A 24,608-nucleotide genomic window follows, 5' to 3' on the forward strand; every position below is an offset into this window, starting at 1 on the left:
GGGCCTAAGGATTATCAGCAAATCAGGGCCTTCGTGTTAGGGTAAGGGATGGGGCCTGAGGAGTGTCAGCAAATCAGGGCCTTCGTGTTAGGGTAAGGGACGGGGCCTGAGGATTGTCAGCAAATCAGGGCCTTCGTGTTAGGGTAAGGGACGGGGTCTGAGGAGTGTCAGCAAATCAGGGCCTTCGTGCTAGGGTAAGGGACGGGGCCTGAGGATTGTCAGCAAATCGGGGCCTTCGTGTTAGGGTAAGGGATGGGGTCTGAGGAGTGTCAGCAAATCAGGGCCTTCGTGCTAGGGTAAGGGACGGGGCCTGAGGATTGTCAGCAAATCAGGGCCTTCGTGTTAGGGTAAGGGACGGGGCCTGAGGATTATCAGCAAATCAGGGCCTTCGTGTTAGGGTAAGGGACAGGGCCTGAGGATTGTCAGCAAATCAGGGCCTTCGTGTTAGGGTAAGGGACGGGGTCTGAGGAGTGTCAGCAAATCAGGGCCTTCGTGCTAGGGTAAGGGACGGGACCTGAGGATTGTCAGCAAATCAGGGCCTTCGTGTTAGGGTAAGGGACGGGGCCTGAGGATTGTCAGCAAATCAGGGCCTTCGTGTTAGGGTAAGGGACAGGGCCTGAGGATTGTCAGCAAATCAGGGCCTTCGTGTTAGGGTAAGGGACGGGGTCTGAGGAGTGTCAGCAAATCAGGGCCTTCGTGCTAGGGTAAGGGACGGGACCTGAGGATTGTCAGCAAATCAGGGCCTTTGTGTTAGGGTAAGGGATGGGGTCTGAGGAGTGTCAGCAAATCAGGGCCTTCGTGCTAGGGTAAGGGACGGGGCCTGAGGATTGTCAGCAAATCAGGGCCTTCGTGTTAGGGTAAGGGACGGGGCCTGAGGATTGTCAGCAAATCAGGGCCTTTGTGTTAGGGTAAGGGATGGGGCCTGAGGAGTGTCAGCAAATCAGGGCCTTCGTGTTAGGGTAATTGATGGGGCCTGAGGAGTGTCAGCAAATCAGGGCCTTCGTGCTAGGGTAAGGGACGGGGCCTGAGGAGTGTCAGCAAATCAGGGCCTTCGTGTTAGGGTAATTGATGGGGCCTGAGGAGTGTCAGCAAATCAGGGCCATCATATTAGGGTAAGGTTTATATCATGAATAGGGTTCCCATAATCATGATATAAACCTTACTCTAACACTAGATAGCAAGTGGATTTTTAAAGTGTAGTGGGGAGGGGGCAGTCCCCCCCCCCTTAAAAAAGAGCGTTACTTTGTAACCCTCAAAGAGACAAAAAAGTATCCACTGCCGCAATTATCCTACATGCACTTGTCCCTGCGTGAAATTGTCAGGGCACTTTGGTCGGAGCGTAATTGGCCTGTGCTCATTTGAGGGTCACCCATGATTTTACTAACAAGAGAACACTTAGTGAACTTTCAATTCTACTTTAATACACAGAATTTTAAAAAGTGGGAGGAGCTTGCTAGAAAACTAAGACATGACCTAGGTTCCAAAAGCGCAACAAAAAGAAAATAAATAAAATAACTATTCAAATGAACTTGAATTGATTATTCAAACAAGTAACTTACCAGACAGAAGCCTTTTTAAACAATCGCTTCCAGGGAATATGAGTCTGTTTGAAGTGGAAAAGGCTCTTTGTCAGATCTTCTAAGGATATTGTGTGCTCTGCATTAAAGAGATCATTCTAGATTTAGTCTAATTTTCTCTTGCTATGTGAGAATATCAGTAAAATATATTTGTATCACTTCCACAATCAGAACCTAGATGGATATAAAAACTGATTTGGCCACCAGGTGTTAATAATAGATGGCCATCAAAGGTCATAGTGGTTAAGCCAATAGCTGATAGTGGTGACTGGGATATAGCGACCAATGACCTGTGAGTTACACCACATGCAACAATGAGATTCATGGCCCCCTCTTTCCAATCTCACTCCCACCCACTTAATGATAATTTAATAAAACATAAAAACATATATTTATCCATTAACCTTATATAAGAACATAAGAACATAAGTAATGCCTCTGCTGGGTCAGACCAGAGGTCCATCATGCCCAGCAGTCCACTCACGCAGTGGCCCATCAGGTCCAGGACCTGTATAGTAATCCTCTATCTATACCTTTCTATCCCTTTTTCCTTCAGGAAATCATCCAATCCCTTCTTGAACCCCAAAACTGCACTCTGTCCTAACACACCCTCTGGAAGCGCATTCCAGGTGTCCACCACCCTTTGGGTGAAGAAGAACTTCCTAGCATTGGTTTTGAATCTGTCCCCTTTTAATTTTTCCGAATGCCCTCTCGTTCTTGTAGTCTTTGAAATTTTGACGAATCTGTCCCTCTCCACTTTCTCTATGCCCTTCATGATCTTGTAAGTCTCTATCATATCCCCTCTAAGTCTCCGCTTCTCCAGGGAAAAGAGCCCCAGTTTCTCCAATCTTTCAGCATATGAAAGGTTTTCCATACCCTTTATCAAGCGTGTCGTTCTCTTCTGAACCCCCTCGAGTATCGCCATATCCTTCTTTAGGTACGGCGACCAATATTGCACGCAGTACTCCAGATGCGGGCGCACCATCGCCCGATACAACGGCAGGATAACTTCTTTCATTCTGGTTGTAATACCCTTCTTGATTATATTCTCTTTCTTAGCGGCTGCTGCACACTGTGCTGCACTGGCTTCATTGTCTTGTCCACTATTACCCCCAAGTCCCTTTCTTGGGTACTCTCACTCAATGACAGCCCTCCCATCATGTAGCTGTACCTCGGGTTTCTGTTTCCTAAGTGTAAGACTTTACATTTCTCTACATTAAACTTCATCTGCCATCTCGTCGCCCACTCCCCTAGTTTGTTCCGGTCCCTTTGTAAATCTTTGCAGTCTTCTATAGTCCTAGCCCCATTAAATAGTTTGGTGTCATCTGCAAATTTTATTACTTCGCACTTTGTCCCTGTTTCTAGATCATTTATAAATACATTGAATAGCAGCGGTCCAAGCACAGACTCCTGCGGAACACCACTCGTGACCCTCCTCCAGTCCGAGTAGTGGCCCTTCAGTCCTACCCTCTGCTTCCTACCCGCCAACCAATTCCTGATCCATCTGTGTACGTCTCCTTCCACCCCATGGTTCTTCAGTTTCCGAAGTAGGCGTTCATGGGGTACCTTGTCAAAGGCTTTTTGGAAGTCTAAGTATACGATGTCTATGGGGGTCCCCTTTGTCCATCCGTTTAATTCCTTCAAAGAAGTGCAATAAGTTTGTCAGGCACGATCTTCCCTTGCAGAAGCCATATTGGCTTATCATAAGTTTATTCCTTTCTAAATACTCCTCGATGCTATCTTTTATCAGTGCTTCCGCCATTTTCCCCGGGACCGAGGTCAGACTTACCGGTCTGTAGTTCCCCGGGTCACCTCTCGATCCCTTTTTAAAGATGGGCGTAACATTGGCTATCTTCCAATCCTCCGGGATCACACCTGTTTTCAGGGATAGATTACAGACTTGCTATAGTAGTTCCGCTATTTCCTCCTTTAGTTCTTTCAGTACCCTAGGCCTGGTGATTTGTCAGTTTTTAATTTTTCTATCTGCCTGTGTACGTCTTCGAGGCTTACTTCCATGGATGTTAATTTTTCTGCTTGGTCTCCTTTGAAGATTTGTTCAGGTTCCAGTATATTAGATATGTCCTCTTTTATAAATACTGACGAAAAGAACATGTTTAGTCTTTCCACCACTTCTTTCTTCTCCTTCACCACTCCCTTCCTATCTCCGTCATCCAGCGGTCCCACCTCCTCCCTAGCTGGCTGCTTCCCTTTAACATATCTGAAGAACGGTTTGAAATTTCGTGCTTCCCTGGCTAGCCTCTCTTCATATTCTCTTTTTGCTTTTCTAACCACGAGGTGACATTCTTTTTGATACTTTCTGTGTTCTTTCCAGTTCTCTTCGGTTTTGCTCTTTTTCCATTTCTTGAAAAAAAATTCTTCTTATCCCCTATCGCTTTCTTCACTTCGCTTTGTTCAGCTCTTTTTGCACCCTTTTCTAAATCTGGGGATATACAGATTATCCCAGGACAAGCAGGCAGGTATTCTCACTAGTGGGTGATGTCATCAGACAGAGCCCCGGTACGGACGTCTCACAAGCACGTGTTGCTTGTAGAAACTTAAAGTTTCTAGATGCCCGCACCGCGCATGCGCCGGTGCCTTCCTACCCGGAGATCCGGGCGTGTCTCCTCAGTTCTTTCTTTTCCGCGGAGCTGAGAAGTTCAACTTCATCATGCGCTAGCTGAATTCAGTTAAATTTGCCTTCCTTGTCCGCGTTTTCGCCTTTCTTTTAATTACAGTTAACAGTTCTTTTATTTTCGTAAAAAAAAAAAAAAAAAAAAAAAGAAGATTATTTCCTCCGGCGGGTCGAACGGGCCGGCCACGTGGCTCAGGCCCACTGGCTTCGACCTCGCGGCGGAGATTTTCCGGCCTATGTCCCGGCCAACCACCGGGTTTAAAAAGTGCAGCAAGTGCCAACGCGCGATTTCACTCAAGGACCCTCACTGGCGCTGTTTGCAGTGTTTGGGCCCTGACCACATCCCGAAATCGTGCGGGCCTTGCTCTACCCTTACGGCACGCTCATTCAAGCGGCGTTGCCTATTGTGGGAATCGATGTTCAAGATGGACGCAGCTAAGGATCCCACAGCCTCCACTTCATCTGATACCTCCCCGGTTCGGGCGAAACCGGCATCGACCACCCCTGCATCGAGTGTGGTGAAACCGGCATCGCTCGCCCCGACACCATCCACGAGCTCGACGTCGGTGCCTGCCCCGGTCTCCTCGGTTCAGGTACCTCTTCCTTCCACAGTGCCACCAATGGTCATCAAAGTGCCGAAAGCTGCTAAGCAGAAGCACTCGACCTCGAAGGAGCGCGATGTCCGTGCAGGAGGACCCCCTTTCGGTGCGGATCCCTCCCTATCGGCTTCGCTACGGTCCGTGCTGGAAGCTCAATTCGTTGAGCTCATGCAGACCATCGGACCCGGGCTCATCGCTGCCATACAGGGTGACCTCCCGGTACCGACCCAAAGGGGCGGTCCGCCCCCTCCCCCTCCCCCACACCGTTCGACCTCGACAACCGACGAGGACGAACGGGGGAGGGCGGCGATGCCCACGCGGCAAACCTCGCTTACCGATATGCCGCCATTAGAACCCATTACGCCTCCGCGCCAACATGGGACCAGACCCCCGCTCGATACTCGAAGCCCTGGGCATAGTCAGGAAGAGTTCTTCCGCACTCCTTACCAGACTTGGGTAGCATCGCAAGAATCCGCATCGCAAACCCAGTTGCGATCCACCGCTTCCAGCCCTATCCACTTGGGGGCCTCGGGAGACCATGCGATGCACATACGATCCCGATCCCCGTCCCGCCACCGAGACGGGCACCGATCGAGACACTCATCCTGGCACTCCTCACGCCATTCGGAGGTGTCACCGCAGAAAAAACTGCAACGTAGGGGATACTCCTCAACAGAGGCGTCCCCTCCGAGGGGCCCGGAGTACGAGGAGACACCGGTACCCGATTCTCCTTGTCACTCCCCGATGTCCACAGACCTGGAGGCCTCATCCTCCTCCAGCCCGTCCCACAGACCGACGCTGGCGGAACAATTGTCCTTCTCATCATTCCTCCGACAAATGGCGGATGATCTGGATGTGACCCTTGACACGGGCTCCAGATACTCCAAAGAGTATCTGGACACCATGCACTTACCTAACCCTCCAACGGAGTCGCTCCGGCTCCCCTTGCATAAATTACTGGACCAGACCTTCATGCAGTGCTTCGAAACGCCGTATTCCATACCGGCGATCCCCAGCAAACTCGATGCTCGATACCGCATCGTGCACCATAAAGGGTTCGAGGGCCCCCAACTCTCCCACCAATCCCTATTGGTCGAGTCCTCCCTCAAACGCTCTCATCCCTCCCAGGTCTACGCTTCTGTACCGCCGGGCCGAGAGGGAAGAACGATGGACAAATTTGGTAGAAAATTCTACCAAAACTCCATGATGGCGTCACGGGTGCTAAACTACAACTTCTTTTTCTCTTCCTATCTGGAGTTCTTCTTGCCGGTACTCCGCAAGTTCACTCCGTTCATAGACAACCAAGCTCGATTCGAGTTCGAGGAAGTGGTAGCCTCCCTCTCCCAATTACGCCTCCAGCTGATGCAATCCTCCTTCGATGCATTCGAACTCTCGGCACGCGCCGCCGCAAGCGCGGTAGCTATGCGTCGCCTGGCATGGCTCCGTACTATCGATATGGATCCCAACCTACAGGACAGACTCGCCAACGTACCATGTGCTGGAGCCGACCTGTTCGATGAGTCTATCGAAACTGTTACCAAGAAGCTGTCGGATCATGAAAAATCCTTTCAATCCATCCTACGGCCCAAACCCAAACCTCAACAGTCTCGACCTTCCAGGCCACCCCTGATTTACCAGCGGCGTTACATGCCCAGACAAACGCCCGCGGCGAGACAGCCTGCGAAGAGACAACCCCCCCAGAAGTCTCAGCAAAAAGTCCAGCCACCCGCTGTACCTAAGGCTCCCCAGCCCTTTTGACGCCCCTCCCGGGAGCATAACCTCGGCCTCTCCCATAGGGGGCCGCCTCCATCTTTTTTACCACAGATGGGAGGCCATAACCACGGACCTATGGGTCCTCTCCATCATAAGAGAAGGATACTCCCTTCAATTCCACCGGGTCCCCCCGGACCATCCTTCAAGAGAGTATCCTTCAAGCTCGACGCAGACCTCCCTTCTTCTTCAGGAAGTCCAAAACTTACTTCAGCTTCGGGCGGTCGAGACGGTCCCGTCAGACCAATTGAACCGAGGGTTTTACTCCCGGTACTTCCTCGTCCCGAAGAAAACGGGCGACCTGCGACCCATTTTAGACCTTCGGGCCCTCAACAAGTTCCTGGTCAAAGAGAAGTTTCGCATGTTGACTTTGGCTTCTCTATACCCCCTCCTCGAGCAGAACGACTGGTTATGCTCCCTGGATCTCAAAGAGGCCTACACTCACATCCCCATTCACCCGGCCTCCCGAAAGTTCCTCAGATTTCGGGTGGGAAATCTGCACCTACAGTATCGAGTGCTACCATTCGGCCTATCTTCGTCCCCCAGAGTCTTCACAAAGTGCCTGGTGGTAGTGGCCGCAGCACTCAGGGACAGGGGTCTACAGGTCTTTCCATACCTCGACGACTGGCTCATCAAGGCCCCGTCAGCCCCAGAGGTCACTTCGGCGGCCTTGGCTACAACCTACTTCCTCCAGAATTTGGGCTTCGAGATCAACTTCTCCAAGTCCCATCTACAACCTACCCAGTCCCTCCCCTTCATCGGAGCGGTCCTGGACACCACCCGACTCCGAGCATTCCTGCCCCGGCAACGCATGGAGTCTCTTCTTCACCTCTGCCAGTCGGTGATCACTCACCAAACCATACCGGCGAGACAACTGATGGTGCTCCTGGGCCATATGGCCTCCACAGTACACGTGACACCCTTTGCCAGACTCCACCTCAGGATCCCCCAGTGGACCCTGGCATCACAGTGGAATCAGACATCCGATCCACTATCCAAACGCATCGTAGTCACACCTGCTCTTCGGCAGTCTCTACTTTGGTGGATGACCTCTTCGAATCTATCCAGAGGTTTGCTGATGCACTCTCCCCCCCATCAGAAAATTCTCACAACCGACTCGTCGAATTACGCATGGGGGGCCCACCTGGAGGGTCTCCGCACCCAAGGATTCTGGACCAGTGCGGAAAGACTACACCAAATCAATCTATTGGAACTCAGAGCCATCTTCAATGCGCTCCAAGCTTTCCAACACCTACTTCACGACACGGTAATCCTCATTCGCACAGACAATCAGGCTGCCATGTATTACATCAACAAGCAAGGGGGCACGGGCTCGTCCCTCCTTTGCCAGGAAGCTCTACGAGTCTGGGACTGGGCGGTGCGCCACAACGCCTTACTCAGAGCAGTATACATCCAGGGGGAGAACAACGTCCTAGCAGACAAACTAAGCCGTCTGCTACAACCGCACGAATGGACTCTCCATTCCAACCCCCTTCACCAAATCTTCACGCAATGGGGGACGCCTCAGATAGACCTCTTTGCGGCTCCCCACAACGCCAAACTGCCTCAGTTTTGCTCCAGGATCTACACTCCTCATCGCCTCGAGGCAGATGCTTTTCTACTGAACTGGGGGAAACGATTTCTATATGCGTTCCCACCATTCCCGCTGATCCAGAAGACTCTGGTCAAGCTGAAACTCGAACGGGCCACCATGATTCTAATAGCCCCTCGGTGGCCCAGACAACCTTGGTTCTCCCTCCTACTTCAACTCAGCAGCAGGGAACCAGTACCACTTCCAGTGTTTCCTTCACTACTTACTCAACATCAAGGATCACTACTTCATCCCAACCTGCAGTCTCTCCACCTGACAGCTTGGTTCCTCTCAACGTAACCCCTCACCAATTCTCACAAGAAGTGAGGGAAGTCTTGGAAGCTTCCAGGAAGCCCGCCACTCGTCAATGCTACTCCCAGAAATGGACCAGATTCTCCTCATGGTGCGTTTCTAAGTCAAAGGAACCCCAGCGAGCTTCCTTATCCTCCGTGCTGGACTATCTCCTGCACCTATCTCAATCTGGGCTCAAGTCCACATCCATACGAGTCCACCTGAGCGCTATTGCGGCGTTCCACCAACCTCTACAAGGGAAACCCCTCTCGGCCCATCCGGTGGTCGCCAGATTTATGAAAGGACTCTTCCATGTTAACCCTCCTCTCAAACCACCCCCAGTGGTTTGGGACCTCAATGTAGTCCTTTCCCACCTCATGAAGCCCCCGTTTGAACCACTCAACAGGGCCCCTCTGAAGTATCTCACCTGGAAAGTTCTTTTCCTTGTAGCCCTTACGTCCGCTCGCAGAGTCAGCGAACTCCAGGCATTGATGGCGGACCCACCATTCACAGTATTCCACCATGACAAGGTGGTCCTCCGCACTCACCCGAAATTCCTGCCTAAGGTGGTCTCCGAATTTCATCTCAACCAATCCATCGTACTTCCAGTATTCTTCCCTAAGCCTCATTCTCACCACGGAGAATCGGCCCTTCACACTCTAGACTGTAAACGTGCCTTGGCTTTCTACCTGGATCGCACCAAGCCACACAGAACCACTCCTCAACTTTTTGTCTCCTTCGACCCTAACAAGTTGGGAAGACCCGTATCAAAGCGCACCATCTCTAACTGGATGGCGGCTTGTATCTCTTTCTGCTATGCCCAGGCTGGATTATCACTCCCTTGTAAGGTCACAGCCCATAAGGTCAGAGCAATGGCAGCCTCAGTAGCATTCCTCAGATCAACACCAATCGAGGAAATTTGCAAGGCTGCCACCTGGTCCTCGGTTCACACATTCACCTCACATTATTGTCTGGATACCCTATCCAGACGGGATGGACAGTTTGGCCAAACAGTATTGAAAAATTTATTCTCTTAAGTCGCCAACTCCCCCTCCATCCCACTGAGGTTAGCTTGGAGGTCACCCACTAGTGAGAATACCTGCCTGCTTGTCCTGGGATAAAGCAATGTTACTTACCGTAACAGTTGTTATCCAGGGACAGCAGGCAGCTATTCTCACGTCCCACCCACCTCCCCTGGGTTGGCTTCTCAGGCTAGCTACCTGAACTGAGGAGACACGCCCGGATCTCCGGGTAGGAAGGCACCGGCGCATGCGCGGTGCGGGCATCTAGAAACTTTAAGTTTCTACAAGCAACACGTGCTTGTGAGACGTCCGTACCGGGGCTCTGTCTGATGACATCACCCACTAGTGAGAATAGCTGCCTGCTGTCCCTGGATAACAACTGTTACGGTAAGTAACATTGCTTTTTGCGCCTCACTCACTGTGTGCTTGAATAAAGACCAGGCTTGCTCTATAGTCTGTCATTTCTTTGAGCTGTGTGACAAACCCAAACCTGTTTTGGGTCCTTTCTATGACAAACCCAAGTCCGGTCCGGGTTTTGCCACAGGGATTAGGAAGAAATACAATATAGGCCCTTTGTAAAAGAGCCGATCAGGTAGTGTCCCTGACTTCAGACTGTGACAAACCCAGGTCCGTTTCGGGTTTTGGCCAAAACAAACCCAAATCCGTACCGGGTTTTGCCCCAGTGATCAGGAGTATTCACAGTGCACCTAGATGCAGGAGAGCTGATCAGGTGACCTGCCAATTGATTGATGAAGCTGACTTCTGCTCTGATTCTGACATGTAGGTAGAAGAGACAGGGCAGGATAAGATTAAGAGAAAAATCCTACACTCCATGCAGACCTGTCACTGTCAGAAAGCTTATTCAGTTTGAACAGCCTGTTAAAATCAGGGCTAGGGAGAAACCTGCCTGTAATAGCAGGAAGCAAGCCGGTGTGTGGAAAACCCTTCCCCCCCACCTTCTCAGAGGGGGAGTGGTTATCCACAGGATATGACGAGGCACAGGGGACACATGAGGGGGAGAGAGGAGAGACGGGAGAATGGGAAGCTGAGAGGAGGCAGTCTCGCACAGACTGTCCCATGCTGAGGCAGATGAGTTACCTCCTGTCTGGGACACTGGAGTACAGCCAGAAGGAGAAGCCATGGAGGGGCAGGAAAGCTGTGTAGGAGCTGACACTCTGCCAACACCCATGGAGACCCAGTAAGCCTAAGATTGGGATTTAATTTCTTTATGCTGCAAGCTTGTCTCTTACCCGTTTGAAGCCAGTGAAGCTCTCCTGGGAAGCCACATTTTTGAGGTTTTCTGTAAAGCAGGAATGTGTGTGTTTTCTGACAAACCATTTTGAATGTATTTCCTGTATGATGATTCAGCTGGGAAATCTCGATGGTCCTGCACAGCTGTGCCTGATTGCTACAGCAACGTTTAGAGGGAAACGTTTGCTTGATTTTGAACTCTGAATAATGCTGTGATTCTTATGTGTTCTGGACTGTTGGATAAAAGCATTACTTATCTGATTATTACTGCTCTGGTGAAGAGAACTGTATTTCTTGACTGATTAAAGTCCAGAAGCAGGGGACTGTACACAAGGCAGTGCTGACCCAGATTCAACTGCCTAATTATATTATTGTGAACCTTTGTATTTCATGCAATATCAGTCCATCTTGAACTACAAGGCTGTTGCCTATATTTTTTTGATTTATTCAACCAGTGGTTGAAATAAAGTTTATTTTTGCTTTGCCATTTCTGACTAAGATGCCTTTATACTTTGCATGCTGATAAGTTTAGAATGTGCCTGTTCTAAAGACCTGAAGGAACCCTTAGTGGAAAGGGACACGTCGGGTTTCAGCTTTGGTCACATTCCCAGGTGCTCGCTGCGCCTTACAGGAGCCCGGGTGGTGACAAGACTTAGCCGACTACTGCTCAGACCTGGAAGTAGAATCAGTTGAGGCAGAGCAGGAAAGGTTGAAGCAGAAAGCCTGCACAGGGTTTAAACCTGTCCCCAAGTCTGCTAGGAGATTACTTCCTTTCCAGCAGCCAGTCCAGGCAAGGGTTAAAGCGGGAAAACAGGCAGATGGAACAAGCCTGTGTGTGGAAGGCCCATCCCCCACCTGGGCTGAGTGGGAGTGTCCCTCCACAGCTTAAAACGAGACAATTTAGAACACTGCGGGGGTAGCAGCCTGGAGGCAAACAGGAGAGAATCATCCACTCTCTCTTCACCCCAAGGAGGCAGGTTCTGCAGACTGTCAGATGTTGGACGCAGAGGAGCTTACTGCTGACCCTGAGAGTGAAAAAGGAACCCCAGGGGAACCCATGGAGACACAAGAGAGTCTGGTAGAACCGGAGGTTGTGCCCATGGACGTTGACATGCAGTAAGGAATATGTATATTGCCTGTGTCCACAGTAGTGAAGCCCTCAGTGATGCCAATGTTTGTTTAAAGGGGATTTGTATGTCTCTCCCTTCTAATAGTGAACTTTGAGCCATTGCTGGAAAGCTTTGTTTGTGAGGCTAGCAAACGTTTTTCCCTGCTAGCTGCTAAGCTTAGCCGGGTGTGCATAATTAATTACCTGAACGGCACAGCAGGGAGCTGTGCTGAGAGCCCTGCACGTTCCTGAGCTAGGGCTAGGCAGAGAGAAATCTCCTTCACAGCCTGAGATGTGCTGAGTGTGCCTTTTGAAACTTGTACAAATGAGGAATCCGTTTTACAGAACAATAGTGTGTGAGAGGAAACATTAGGCTGGGGAAACCATGTGACATGCTGGCCAGGTTTCTCGTTGCTCAGTTTTTGTTGGTAAAGTTTGTATGTTTTTCTGGATTTACCTACCTTTGAACTGATACAGCTGCTGGAGCTGAAGCAGCTCATTAAATGTTTCTAAAACCAAACTGCCCTGGTGAAAAGGACTGTATAAAGTTTTGCTAAGAAAGTCCAGAGTAGAGGTCTGCACGGGAACGGGGATCGCGGGGATCCCGCGGGTTCCCCCCCTGGCCCACGGGACTCCCACGGGGACGCCCCCTGGCCCACGGGACTCCCACGGGGATGCCCCCCTGACCCACGGGACTCCCACGGGGACGCCCCCTTGCCCACGGGACTCCCACGGGGATGAAAACAACCTACCTAAATTCTGGCGATGCAAGCATGCAGCTTACAAGTCTGGCGTCGCGTCGGGAAATAGCCATGTTGAGCAGTGAGCTCAGCACGTACACAGATGAAAGCCTTGCTTGCTGATTGGTCCGGCGGCCCCGCCCCACCGTGCCGCCGGACCAATCAGCAAGCAAGGCTTTCATCTGTGTACGTGCTGAGCTCACTGCTCAGCATGGCTATTTCCCGACGCGGGCATTAGGCTGTTTTTTGTCATTTCGGGTGGGGGATGGCAGCGGCAGCAGCAACCTGAAAAAGAAATCATCCTGGCCGGGTTCGGTGTCATGCTCCGGAGCTTCTACAGCCTTCCTATCTCCCTCTCCCTTCTACCTGCGGCTCTCTTCGGCAACTCAGCAGCAACGATCGACACAAGCTTCTGGCGTCGGGGCCTACCCTCTGCGAGTCCCGCTTGTTTCAACTTCCTTTTTCCACAAAGGTGGGACTCGTAGAGGGAAGGCCTCGATGTCGGCAGCTTGTCTTGATCACCGCTGCTGACGAGTTGCTTAAGAGAGCCGCGGAGCAGGGGGGTGTTGCCAGGTGCAGGTAGAAGGGAGAGGGCCAGATGCAGGACTTGTGGGTGAGGGAGCAGAAGAGAGAGAGGGGAGGGAAACAAAAGGAAATATTTCATACTGGGCTGGGCCGGAGTGGAGAGAGGGTGGAAAGATTCTGGCTACAGGGTGCAGTAACAAAGGAAAAGGGGGGAAAGCTGAAAATGGAGATAGTGACACAAAGAAGAGAAAGGGTAAGCAGGACCTTCTGAATAAGGATAGAGATACAGAGGGGACATGAAGAGGAGGTGAAATAGAGACATAGAAGTAATGCTGAAAAAGTGTGTGTGGGGGGGGGAGATAAAGACATTGAAAGGGCAAATGGTGAATATGGGGTAAAGACAAGGACAGAGACAAATGAAGATTCTGAAAAAGTGGTGAGATAGGGATATAGGTGAGATGGACACAAAGAAGGGTGATGCTGGAAAATAGGTGGAATGGTAATTCTGACAGACACAGAAGGGAAATGCTGGATCAAGGAGAGATGGGGCTCAGGCTGGATGGAATGAGGAGAAATGCCTTGTTGGCCCGGAACTTCCTCTCCTACGTCAGAATTGACGTCAGGTAGCGGAATGCTGGTCAGCGCGACGCTTCTGCAGGGAAAGCTTGGGACAGCGGTGGCTTGGGGACTATTCCCCGATGGCGGTGGCAGCAAACCGAGTGGCTTGGGGGAGGGCACGGAGAAAGAAAGAAAGGGGGCAGACAGAGAGACAGAAAGAAGGGGGAACAGGGAGACAGAAAGAAAAAGTTGGGGGAGAGAATGAGGTCTGGAGGAGAGGAAACATACAGGAGGCTGAAAGAAAGGAAGAAAGATTGGATGCACAGTCAGAAGAAGAAAGTGCAACCAGAGACTCATGAAATCACCAAACAGCAAAGATAGGAAAAATGATTTTATTTTCAATTTAGTGATCAAAATGTGTCTGTTTTGAGAATTTATATCTGCTGTCTATATTTTGCACTATGGCTCCCTTTTACTAAACCGCAATATTGTTTTTTAGCGCAGGGAGCCTATGAGCATTGAGAGCAGCGCGAGGCATTCAGCGTAACTCCCTGTGCTAAAACCTACTATTGTGGTTTAGTAAAAAGGGAGGGGGTGTATTTGTCTATTTTTGTATTTTGTTACCGAGGTGACATTGCATAGAGTCATCTGCCTTGGGAAATGTATATGGCAGATATCTTTGTTTTGTGTTCAAAAGAAAAGGAAATGCATTTCTGGTTTTATTTCTACAGTGTTGAAGTACTTGTTGGCCCTTGCTGTGACTGGTGGGGATCCCCAAGCACCGCCAGCAGAGGACCTCCTCTAGAGATGGTCAGAACTCCCCTCCACCAAGCGCAGCAGTCGCTGGCAGCATCCATGAGCCACTGAGGTGCCAGCATCTGTGACTCAGGGACGCTACTGCTGCCTGCCAAGCTTGGCAAAAGGGACCCCAGGCCAACTGCAAAGGAAGTCCTCAGCTGACAGTTTGTGGGTTCTCATCAGCTGAGTATTTATATTTTATATTTACATTAGAGGTTCTGGTAGAAACCCATTTACAAAGTATGTATTCTTCCCAATTAATATTTCCAAATTAATAGTCTCTTTGCTTATTTGTAAATGGGTCTCTACCAGAGCCTTTAATTCAGTAGCATAATTAAATAAAATAACTATTTCTGAAGTTTATAGGGAAGGATGGTGACGGAGGGGATTCCTCGCGGGGACGGGTGGGGACGGAGGGGATTCCTCGCGGGGACGGGTGGGGACGGAGGGGATTCCTCGCGGGGACGGGTGGGGACGGAGGGATTCCTCACGGGGACGGGTGGGGACGGAGGGATTCCTCACGGGGACGGGTGGGGATGGGTGGGATTTTGGCGGGGACGGGTGGGGACGGGTGGGATTTCTGTCCCCGCGCAACTCTCTAGTCCAGAGGCAGGGGACACACCCAAAAACCTGGACACTGGATTTTGAAGCTTTTGCCTTGTATGAGCAGCTTGGGTTCGCCTCATAGAATTGAGTGCTTGTTTTGAAACCTGCTGAGCTGCAGCCTATTTCTTTTGTTGAATGAAACCAGTGATCATAATAAAACCTGTTGATTTGCTACATCCTTTCTGAGACTCTTGCCTTGCATGCCCTTATTAGGCTGATAGGAAGCCAAGCAAAGTCCTGAAGTAGGGGTCACGCCAGGCCAGAGTATTGTGTCATGATCTCAGGGCTCGCAATGCAGCACCAGAGCGCAGGTGTGACAGCTGTTCCTAAGTTTCTTCTTTACCATTACCCTCATCGCTTCGTAGTTTCCTTTCTTGAAGTTAAAAGTTGTCACTGTGGTTCTCTTTCCCTTCAGTATTCCTACTTCAACTTTGAACTTGATCATATTGTGATCGCTGTTTCCCAACGGTCCCACTATTTCCACTTTCTTTGCAGATCCTCTTAGCCCATTTAGGATTAGATCCAGAGTGGCATTCCCTCTCGTTGGTTCTCTGACATACTGATCCATGAAGCAGTCCTGAATAGCCTCCAGGAATCTGGTCTCCCTAGTGCATTTTGAGTTTCCAAGACTCCAGTCTATCCTGGGATAGTTGAAATCTCCCATAATAATCATGTTACCGCTTTTGCATTCTCGTTTTCATCTCAGCTTCCATTTCTTCATCAGTAGCTTCGGTTTGCCCGGGTGGACGATAGTACAGGCCCAATTTTATCTCGGGCCTTTTCCTTCCCAGTATTTTAACCCATAGCGATTCCAATTTGTTGGTCATCGCTGCTGTGTCCACTCTGGTTGAGTATATGCTTTCTTTTATGTATAGGGCTATTCCTCCTCCTTTCTGACCTGAGCTGTCCTCGCGACAGAGTTTGTACCCCGGCAGCGCTATGTCCCAAACTGGAATTAGTGAGGCATGGTACATGAAGAATCAAACTGGGATATTGAGATAATGGGACTCCATTGTATTCCACGCTATAATCTATCCAGAAAGGACAAGGGAAGAAGAAAGGGAATAATGATATATATAAAAAATAATATTGGAGGACGCTCACTATATGTTCTCCTGCTGAAACTTGTTTCCTCCCGAATATCGGGTTTACTGCCTAATACTTAATGTCTAAAAGAAGGGGAAGAGCGTCTGCTACAGGCCGGCAGAGTAAGCTTACCCCGGGAAGGCAGGAGACGATTCTGAGCTTTTTTTACATCTTCACCTCGGAGCGAACCAGCAACACCGAGTCAGAGGGAAGTCTCGGCGCTCAGGAGTGAGGTATTGCTTAGCCCTGCAGGACCCATGCCTCCCCAACAGCCGCGAGAGAGAGAAACTATGGCGGCTCAGAAGGGTCAGGAAGGATCTTGCCTGACAGAGCTGGAGGGCTTACCAGCGTCCCAAGTCTCCCAGGCAGAGATACCATCATTGGAGAAGGCAACGGTGGCGTCAGCAGTTAAAGGACAAGTTTTATTTGTTCCCATCCCCCACTGGTAAGGGCAGCGGAATTCACTTTGGAATCCATCTGGACTGCTTTAGACTCCTTATACAAATTGTGTGCAGGAACTCTCCCTCTGGTAAATGCACAAACTTTGAGAATTGATTCTTTACAGGAGGAAATAAAGTCACAGGAGGAAAAGGTGGACCGCTTGGACAAACAAGTTCAAGGTATTCAATCAATTCGGACTATTTTAATGCAGGATAGACTGTTGCTAGGAAGATAGAAAATTTAGAAAATTATACCAAAATGTTGAATTTTAACTTCCCAAAGATACTAGCAATGTCTCCTACAGATTTATTTTATAAATTTTTGAAGGACTCATTTAAATACCCTGAGACTGGTTTTCCTCCTTTACACAAGATTTATTATCTTCCAGTTTCTAAGAAGGCTTCTAAAACTGAGGCTTCATCTAATTCAATAAGTCCTATGAACGTAACAAGAATTTTAGAAACCTCAGAAGACGAAGTTATTTCACATTCTACACTTCTGCTGACATTCGTCTTTCAACAAGACAAAGGGCTCCTTTTACGAAGCCGCGTTAGCAATTTAACATGCGTAATAGCGTGCGCTAATTTGCCGGCCGCACTAGCCGCTACTACCTCTTCTTGAGCAGGCAGTAGTTTTTTGACTAGTACAGGGGTTAGCGCACTAAAAATGTGTGTGAGATAAAGCCACTAACAAGGCTTCGTAAAAGGAGCCCAAAGAGGCACTTCTTAGGCTATTTTTTAGGCTTAAAGAAGTGACCTTTATGGATTCTAAGATCTCCATGTTCCCAGATGTTTCAAAATTAACTCAATCCAGAGGGAAAGGGTTCCTAGAAATGAGACAATCCGTTCTAGCTTTGGGGGCTAAATTTCAACTTAGATACCCTTGTAAATGTTTGATCAACATTCCTTCTTTTTTTTTTTTGATCCCCCACAGCTACGATTTTTTCTTGAGGCAAAAGGAGCAATACTCTTCAGTGCTTCTATAGCGAAATAAGGTCCAATTTTTGAGTGGAAGATGTAACACTACATTAATGATTTTCTTTATTTCCTGTATATATCAGACCCTATGATTGTGAATTGTTTCTCCTATAATGTGGGCTTCATTTGAGAGAGTGTTAATATTATATTTAATATTATTTGGCCAGACTGGTCATTTGATTTTTCTTTTTTTCTTTCATTTAATATGTTAAATCTCTCTTTTCCTTATATAAAAAAAAATAATAATAACGATCTTACAAGATAAAAAAAAAAGCACGCCAAGTTAATCAAGAAGGAGTGACTGGAACATTGATTTTTATTGGTGGATTATTCAGATCTCAAAAAAATCAATGAAACCCATGGAGCTTTACAAAACCCATATCAACTCTCCACTGTCAAAATTGAGAACAGAAGGTCAGAAACACAGATAACATAGAAACATGAAGGCACATAAATGCTAAATGGCCCATCCAGTCTGTCCATCCACAGTATTCACTATCTCCTCTTCTCCTTAAGAGATCCTATGTGTCTATCTCATGCTTTCTTGAACTCAGACATAGTCTTTGTCCCTACCACCTCTGCGCATCTACTATCCTTTCTGTAAAAATGAATTTCCTTAGATTACTCCTGAGCTTCCTTTCAAATGAAAGAGATTTGCCTTGTGCATTTATGCCATGTAGACATTTAAATGTCGCTCAAGAACAAAACCAACAATAACTAGATTCCGGAACTTGGAGCCTAAGAGGATGGCTGGTTAACTGCTGAGCTCCCTCTCATAAGCAATATTTATTTGTTTTAATGAATAGATATTTCTTCAATTTAATTCAAACTAGCAGGAATGTCTCGAATAAGCAAAAGATACCAGAATCTCATGCTAAATCAACAGGAAAAACCAAAAGACTAAAGGAGGATCTGCAGTCTTCCAGTGAAATTCCTCTTCCTATGGATGCCCTGGACTTAATTGAGGTATTGGAGGAAATAAGGAAAGTTAATATGAATATGATAGAAATGAAACAAGAGTTGAACATGATGAACGGCAAATTTGATATATTAACTAGCAAAATGGAAAAGTTGGAAAATAGAATTGAAAAAATTGAACATGTTCAACAAAGTAATAAAGAAGATCATAATAAACTATTCGAATTAAATAAAAGAATAATTGACATGGAGAATAGATCTAGAAATCAAAATTTAAGAATAGTTGGTTTAAAGATACCCTAAATGTCACATCTTTCAGCTATGCTGATGACATCACCATAATCCTCCCATTCGACCCATCAGAGACCACCACCACAACAAAGCTAGAAACAACCTTAGACACAGTAGAAAAATGGATGATGGATCACAAACTAAAACTAAATTCTGAAAAAACAAAATTCCTTTTGCTCGAAAAAGCCCAAACTCCTACCATCACTGAACTGAAAATCAAAAATACCAAATACCCAATACAACCCGAACTAAAACTCCTAGGAGTTACGATAGACAGATGTTGCACAATGCAGCCCCAGATCAACAAAACAACCCAGAAAGCTTTTCTAACCATGAGAAATCTCCGTAAAATCAGAAAATTCTTTGACCAAGCACAATTTAGACTAATTGTCCAATCCCTAGTCTTAGGTCTGCTGGATTATTGCAACTCCCTATATCTTCCTTGTCCAGCCACTATGATAAAACAACTCCAGACCATACAAAACACCGCCCTCAGATTAATCTACTCACTCAAAAAATATGATCACATAACAACTGCCTTCTTAGACTCTCACTGGCTACCCATACAAGCACGAATCCAATTCAAATTCTACTGCCTGATATTCAAAGCATTACACGGCTCTTCCCCCTCCTATCTAAATAACCGCTTAAACCAAATCTCCACCTCAAGACACAGAAGAACCTCGAACCCTTTTGCCTTCCCCCCACTCAAAGGCACACAACGCAAGAAAATGTTTGACAACCTTCTAGCAACACAAGCAGCAAAAATCAACCATTCCATCTCCAATCTTATGACAATATCAGACAACTTCAAAACATTCAGAAAAGAAATCAAAACCCTGCTTTTCAAAAAATTCATCCAAATATCTTAACCCCTCCTCTTTTACCTCCAGAAGATTCACCTACCTTCAGATAACCTTCCCCCAAATTACCCACCTTAACACCTTCCAATTAAACAAATACCATAAATAGATTGTAACCTACCCTCTCTAACTGAATTCCATATGTATTTTTCATACAGTTCTTCACTGTCGGTTTAATTTCCATCCTATAAATTCACATAAAATTTTTCTTTTTTCAACCATCTTTATTTTCTCTTCTTTATTAATTTCCAGGTACTTTAGTTAGATTGTGAGCCTTCGGGACAGTAAGGGAATTTTTTAAGTACCTTCTTACTTCTCATTTATAATCTTAATGTATATTTTCTTCAAACCGCTTAGAACCTAACGGATGTAGCGGTATATAAGAAATAAATTACATTACATTACATTACATAAAGGAAGGAATTGAAGGGAAAGACATGATTGGATTTTTAGAAGAAATAATACCAAAAATTCTTCCACTTAAAATAAAAGGATCATTAGCTATTGAAAAAGCACATAGAATTGGTGTGAGGAAAAATCAAGATAAAGATAAGCCAAGAACTGTTATTTTTAAAGTAGTTAGATTCCAACATGTATTGGAGATTTTGAAAGCAGCAAAAGAAATAAAAGATGTGTCATATAAAGATTCCAAGCTTATATTTTTTCAAGATTTTGCAAAGGAAACTGTTCAAATTAGGAAGCAGTTTTTACAATATAGACAACCATTGAAAGAAATGGGTGCTAAGTATGGACTTTATTACCCTGCGCTAATGAGAGTCACTTATAAAGAAAAATTTTATCAATTTGAGGATCCAGGGAAACTTAAACAGTTTTTATCATCACAAGAAGTACCCATGAACTAAAAATTATTTATGACAGAGAAATAAAATGTTAGGTAATGGGTAGGGAATTTTAAATTTTCCTTGAATAGTGTGCATGAAAGTTTGAAACTAAATGAATTATAAAATTTTTTTTTTTCATATACATTAATTGGTTATAAGATGGCTGCTGAAACTGAAGGATTAACTGTATTGGAATGAATAGAACAGTTTCAAAATAACTTGAAATAGATTCTAATACACAATGGGAAAAGCAGATGGAAACAGAGAATTTTCAGTCATTCTTATGAACCCAACGTCAAAAGAATTCTAAGAGGGAGAGGGGGTGGAGTTGTAAGTGAGGCCTCAAGATTATAGTCTCAGATAAATATCCAGGAACTTTCCTAGTGCTAAAGATGTTGTTTCAGAGGGAAAGCTCAGGATATCTAAGATAGGAGATTCAGCATCAGATCTTTGGAGCACTTCCCCTCCCCATCTGAATCAGAAGAGGGTTCTAAGAATCGGAATTTTACATTAGAGATCTGGAACATTGTTTGGTCTCCTGCTACTTACATGATTTTTGATGCTTGGAAATAAGATTTGAGTGCTGTTAGAGGCCAGTATTCTGTGGACCGTCATTGGGGAGTTGTACTTCCGGTTGTGTCGTTGTCAAGAAAGGAGGGGTAGAGCGGGTCTGAAGAGGAGAAACAACGGTGGAGAGCTGGGCGCAGGTCTGACTAAATATTATAATCAAAGCGGAAGAGCAAGGACGCTGAATGAAGGAAGTGGACTAAATCGGCAGCGAGGTAAACTGTTTGCGTCTCAGCACAAGGTCTGAACAGAACGGGACTTGTTATTCAGGGGTTTTTTTGGGACTACAGCGCATGGTGATGATTTGGACACTGATCCACTCCCTTGCTTCTGTACTATGACTTTGCCTTTATAATACTCAGTGAGTTCAAATGTGGAACGTTTAAATGACTTAAAACAAACTACAATTTAAGACTCATATGAATGAAAGCTGGAAAAATAAAATGGAAAATGAAACTGTTTAATGTAAAGCTCACTGAAATTATCTTCAAACATTGCTCAAAGTGTGTGGAAATTGGATACTAAAAGATGGATATTAATTGATTAACACTTTCTGGGCTGTACAGTGTAACAGAAGAGTACAACTTGATATATCCCACATACTCGTTTGGAATTCTGACTGAAGCCTAAGGAATGAGAATTTTCATAACTCAATATTTGAGAATGGAACAGTCCTTGGTTTGTTCATATGATTCAAAAAGTGACTCTGTGCTAAAAGCTATGATTTGTTTTGAAAGACTGGAGAGATGAAGATTGTATGCTATAATAGTTTAAATGGTATATAATATATTCAAAATAGAGTGTATTGGGCAAGATTACAATATATATTAAAAAAAAAAAAGGGGGGGAAGAATCAGTATTGATAAAAGATATGTTACAGTTTTTTATGCTTTTTGTCACTGAGTTTTAAATATTAAATTATTCAGTTATATGGGGTAGAGATACGCAGTAGAATATGATATATGGTTGGGAGATATTTAATGAGATTATATAGTCTTTTAAAATGTGTGGTTGGAATAAGATATTTTAAAAGAAGAAATAGTAATACAAAATGCTTATGGGTGAGGAGAGTGGGTTTGCTGGGTTGTTCTTATGACTTCAAGTTATTGCAATATGCATGGGGGAGGGATAAGGGTGGGAATAGGGGAGGGTTTTTTGTGTATTATGAATAGATTTTATAAAATTTTAAGAGAGGGAAGGGAATTGTGTAATGATAAATTAAGGGAAATGTTCGGAAAAAGGGAATATTATAATAATTTGAAATTTATGTTGGGAAAGATTTATGACAGTGATAAATATTTAAATGGAACTTAAAATACTTTCACTAAATGTCAACGGTTTAAACCATCCAATTAAGAAGAAGAAAACACTTTTATTCTTGAAAGATCAAGGTGTTGATATATGTTTCATTCAAGAGACTCATCTGTCAGCAGTAGAGTCTCAAAAGCTAAAAGGTGGTTGGATTAAGCAAGTTTTTTATGCCCCAGCTGTCAAGAAGAAAGCAGGTGTTGCAATACTGGTAAATAAAAGATGTAATGCAAATTTTAACCTAATCACTGCTGACCCATTGGGAAGGTGGGTGCATGTGGAAATGGTTCTGGGAAATATTTCCATGGCGCTTTTCAATATATACGCACCTAATTCTAATCAATTTGAATATTTTAAATCTTTACAACAAATATTATTACCACTGGCTGCTTCTAATCTAGTTGTGGCTGGGGATTTCAATGCTGTTGTAGATCCTATTATGGATAAAAAAACCTAGTAGAGTAATGAAATCATTAGGACTAGATAATTTGATACAAAACTGTGATCTGAAAGATATATGGCGAATATTTCATTTTAATGATCAGGAATTTTCATTTTGTTCCCATGTTCATATGTCTTTATCAAGGATTGATTATATATTTGTTTCTAGTACATTAGTTCAACAAGTAACACAAGCCTCCATAGATCCAATTATTTTGTCTGATCATGGTGGGGTGTGGATTAAAATAAAGATAATTGATACGGAGGATAATAGACCAATCTGGAGATTTGATAATACACTGCTGGTGGAACCAAATTTTATTGAGGAAATGCAAGTGAAAATAAATGAATATTTTCAAATTAATAATACGAAAGATATCTCTATAGAAACATTATGGGATGCTTTAAAGGCAATTATGAGAGGCAAAATTATTTCTTTTTCGGCATATCTTAAAAAACAAATTAAAAAACAATTTTATAATTTGGAACAGGAAATAAAGATATTAGAGTCAAAATTAATTGAGAAATGGGAACATTCTGTATTACAAGATCTCATGAAAGCGAAAGGGAAATATAATGAAATCTCCTAAGTTGATTAGAAAAGATTTATTCTCTCAACAAGCAGTGTATTATGGAAATTCAAATAAGGCGGGAAGAATGTTAGCAAATTATCTAAAAGCAAAAAAATGGAAAACAAAGATAGTAATGATTCAAGATGAAAGGGGGAATTCTTATTCTCAAACTGGAATGATTTTAAAACAATTTTTAAATTTTTATAAAAACTTATATTCTTCTGAGACTTATTTAGATAAAGAAAAGGATGGTTTGAGATTTTTAAAGTTAATTAAGGGACCGAAAATTCCTGAGCAAGTAAAAGAAAGCTTAGATAAGCCAATATCATTAAACAAATTGCAAGCAGCACTGAAGTCCCTTAGAGTTGGATCCGCTCCAGGTAGAGATGGTTATTCTGTGGAGTTTTATAAATCATTTCAAATTACCCTGTTGCCATTTTTATTAAATTTGTATCAGACTCAACTTAATAAAGGTTGTATTATGGGTACCATGGCTGAATCATTAACTATAGTTTTGCCAAAGCCAAATAAAGATCCCACACTGGTGTCAAATTACAGGCCTATTTCGTTAATTAATGTTGATGGGAAAATTTTAGCTAAGATTTTGGCTATACGTTTGGCTAAAGCTCTCCCTTTCATTATTGGTATGCACCAAACAGGATTCGTTGCTCAAAGACATTCTTCTAACAACACTAGGCTTGCACTACATATGTTGAATTTATCCAAAGCTTTAATAGATCCAGTTTTTTCTGTATCACTTGATGCAGAAAAGGCTTTTGATCGTGTTGAATGGACCTTTATGTATCAAACGATGGAGTGGTTCGGTATTGGCTCAGGTTTTATACAAATGGTTCAAGCATTGTATAGCTCCCCCATTGCTAAATTATATATTAATAATTTTTCAGAAGGTTTTAAATTGCAAAGGGGGGTTAGACAAGGTTGTCCCTTATCTCCTTTGCTTTTTGATATTGTTTTGGAACCCTTGTTATTAGCCATTCAGCAAACAGAGGAGATTCAGAGTATTCCTCATAAAGATCGGGAATATAAGATCTCGGCTTATGCGGATGATATATTGCTCTATTTGAGAAATCCTGAGAAAACCATTCCTTGCTTACTTGAATTAATTGAGAATTTTGGAAAATTTTCAGGATATAAAATAAATTGGAATAAATCAGAAATTCTTCCACTCAATGTTCATTGTACAAAAGGATTGTTTGATTCATTTCCCTTTCTT

The 24,608-nt window shown here is 45.1% G+C and overlaps 1 protein-coding gene across 2 annotated transcripts in view; it reads right to left on the reverse strand.

Moving 5' to 3' along the window:
• The window catches only part of SLC17A9 (solute carrier family 17 member 9), a 122,891-nt gene that overhangs the window by 47,585 nt on the left and 50,698 nt on the right, over positions 1-24,608 (reverse strand). For both annotated transcript variants that reach the window (XM_033962677.1, XM_033962676.1), the window contains exon 6: positions 1,560-1,656. In XM_033962677.1, coding sequence (XP_033818568.1) covers positions 1,560-1,656 — 97 coding nt within the window. The remainder of the gene's footprint in view (positions 1-1,559; positions 1,657-24,608) is intronic.

This window comes from Geotrypetes seraphini, chromosome 11 (assembly GCF_902459505.1).
Source record: "Geotrypetes seraphini chromosome 11, aGeoSer1.1, whole genome shotgun sequence".
In the NCBI taxonomy this organism is placed as follows: domain Eukaryota; kingdom Metazoa; phylum Chordata; class Amphibia; order Gymnophiona; family Dermophiidae; genus Geotrypetes; species Geotrypetes seraphini.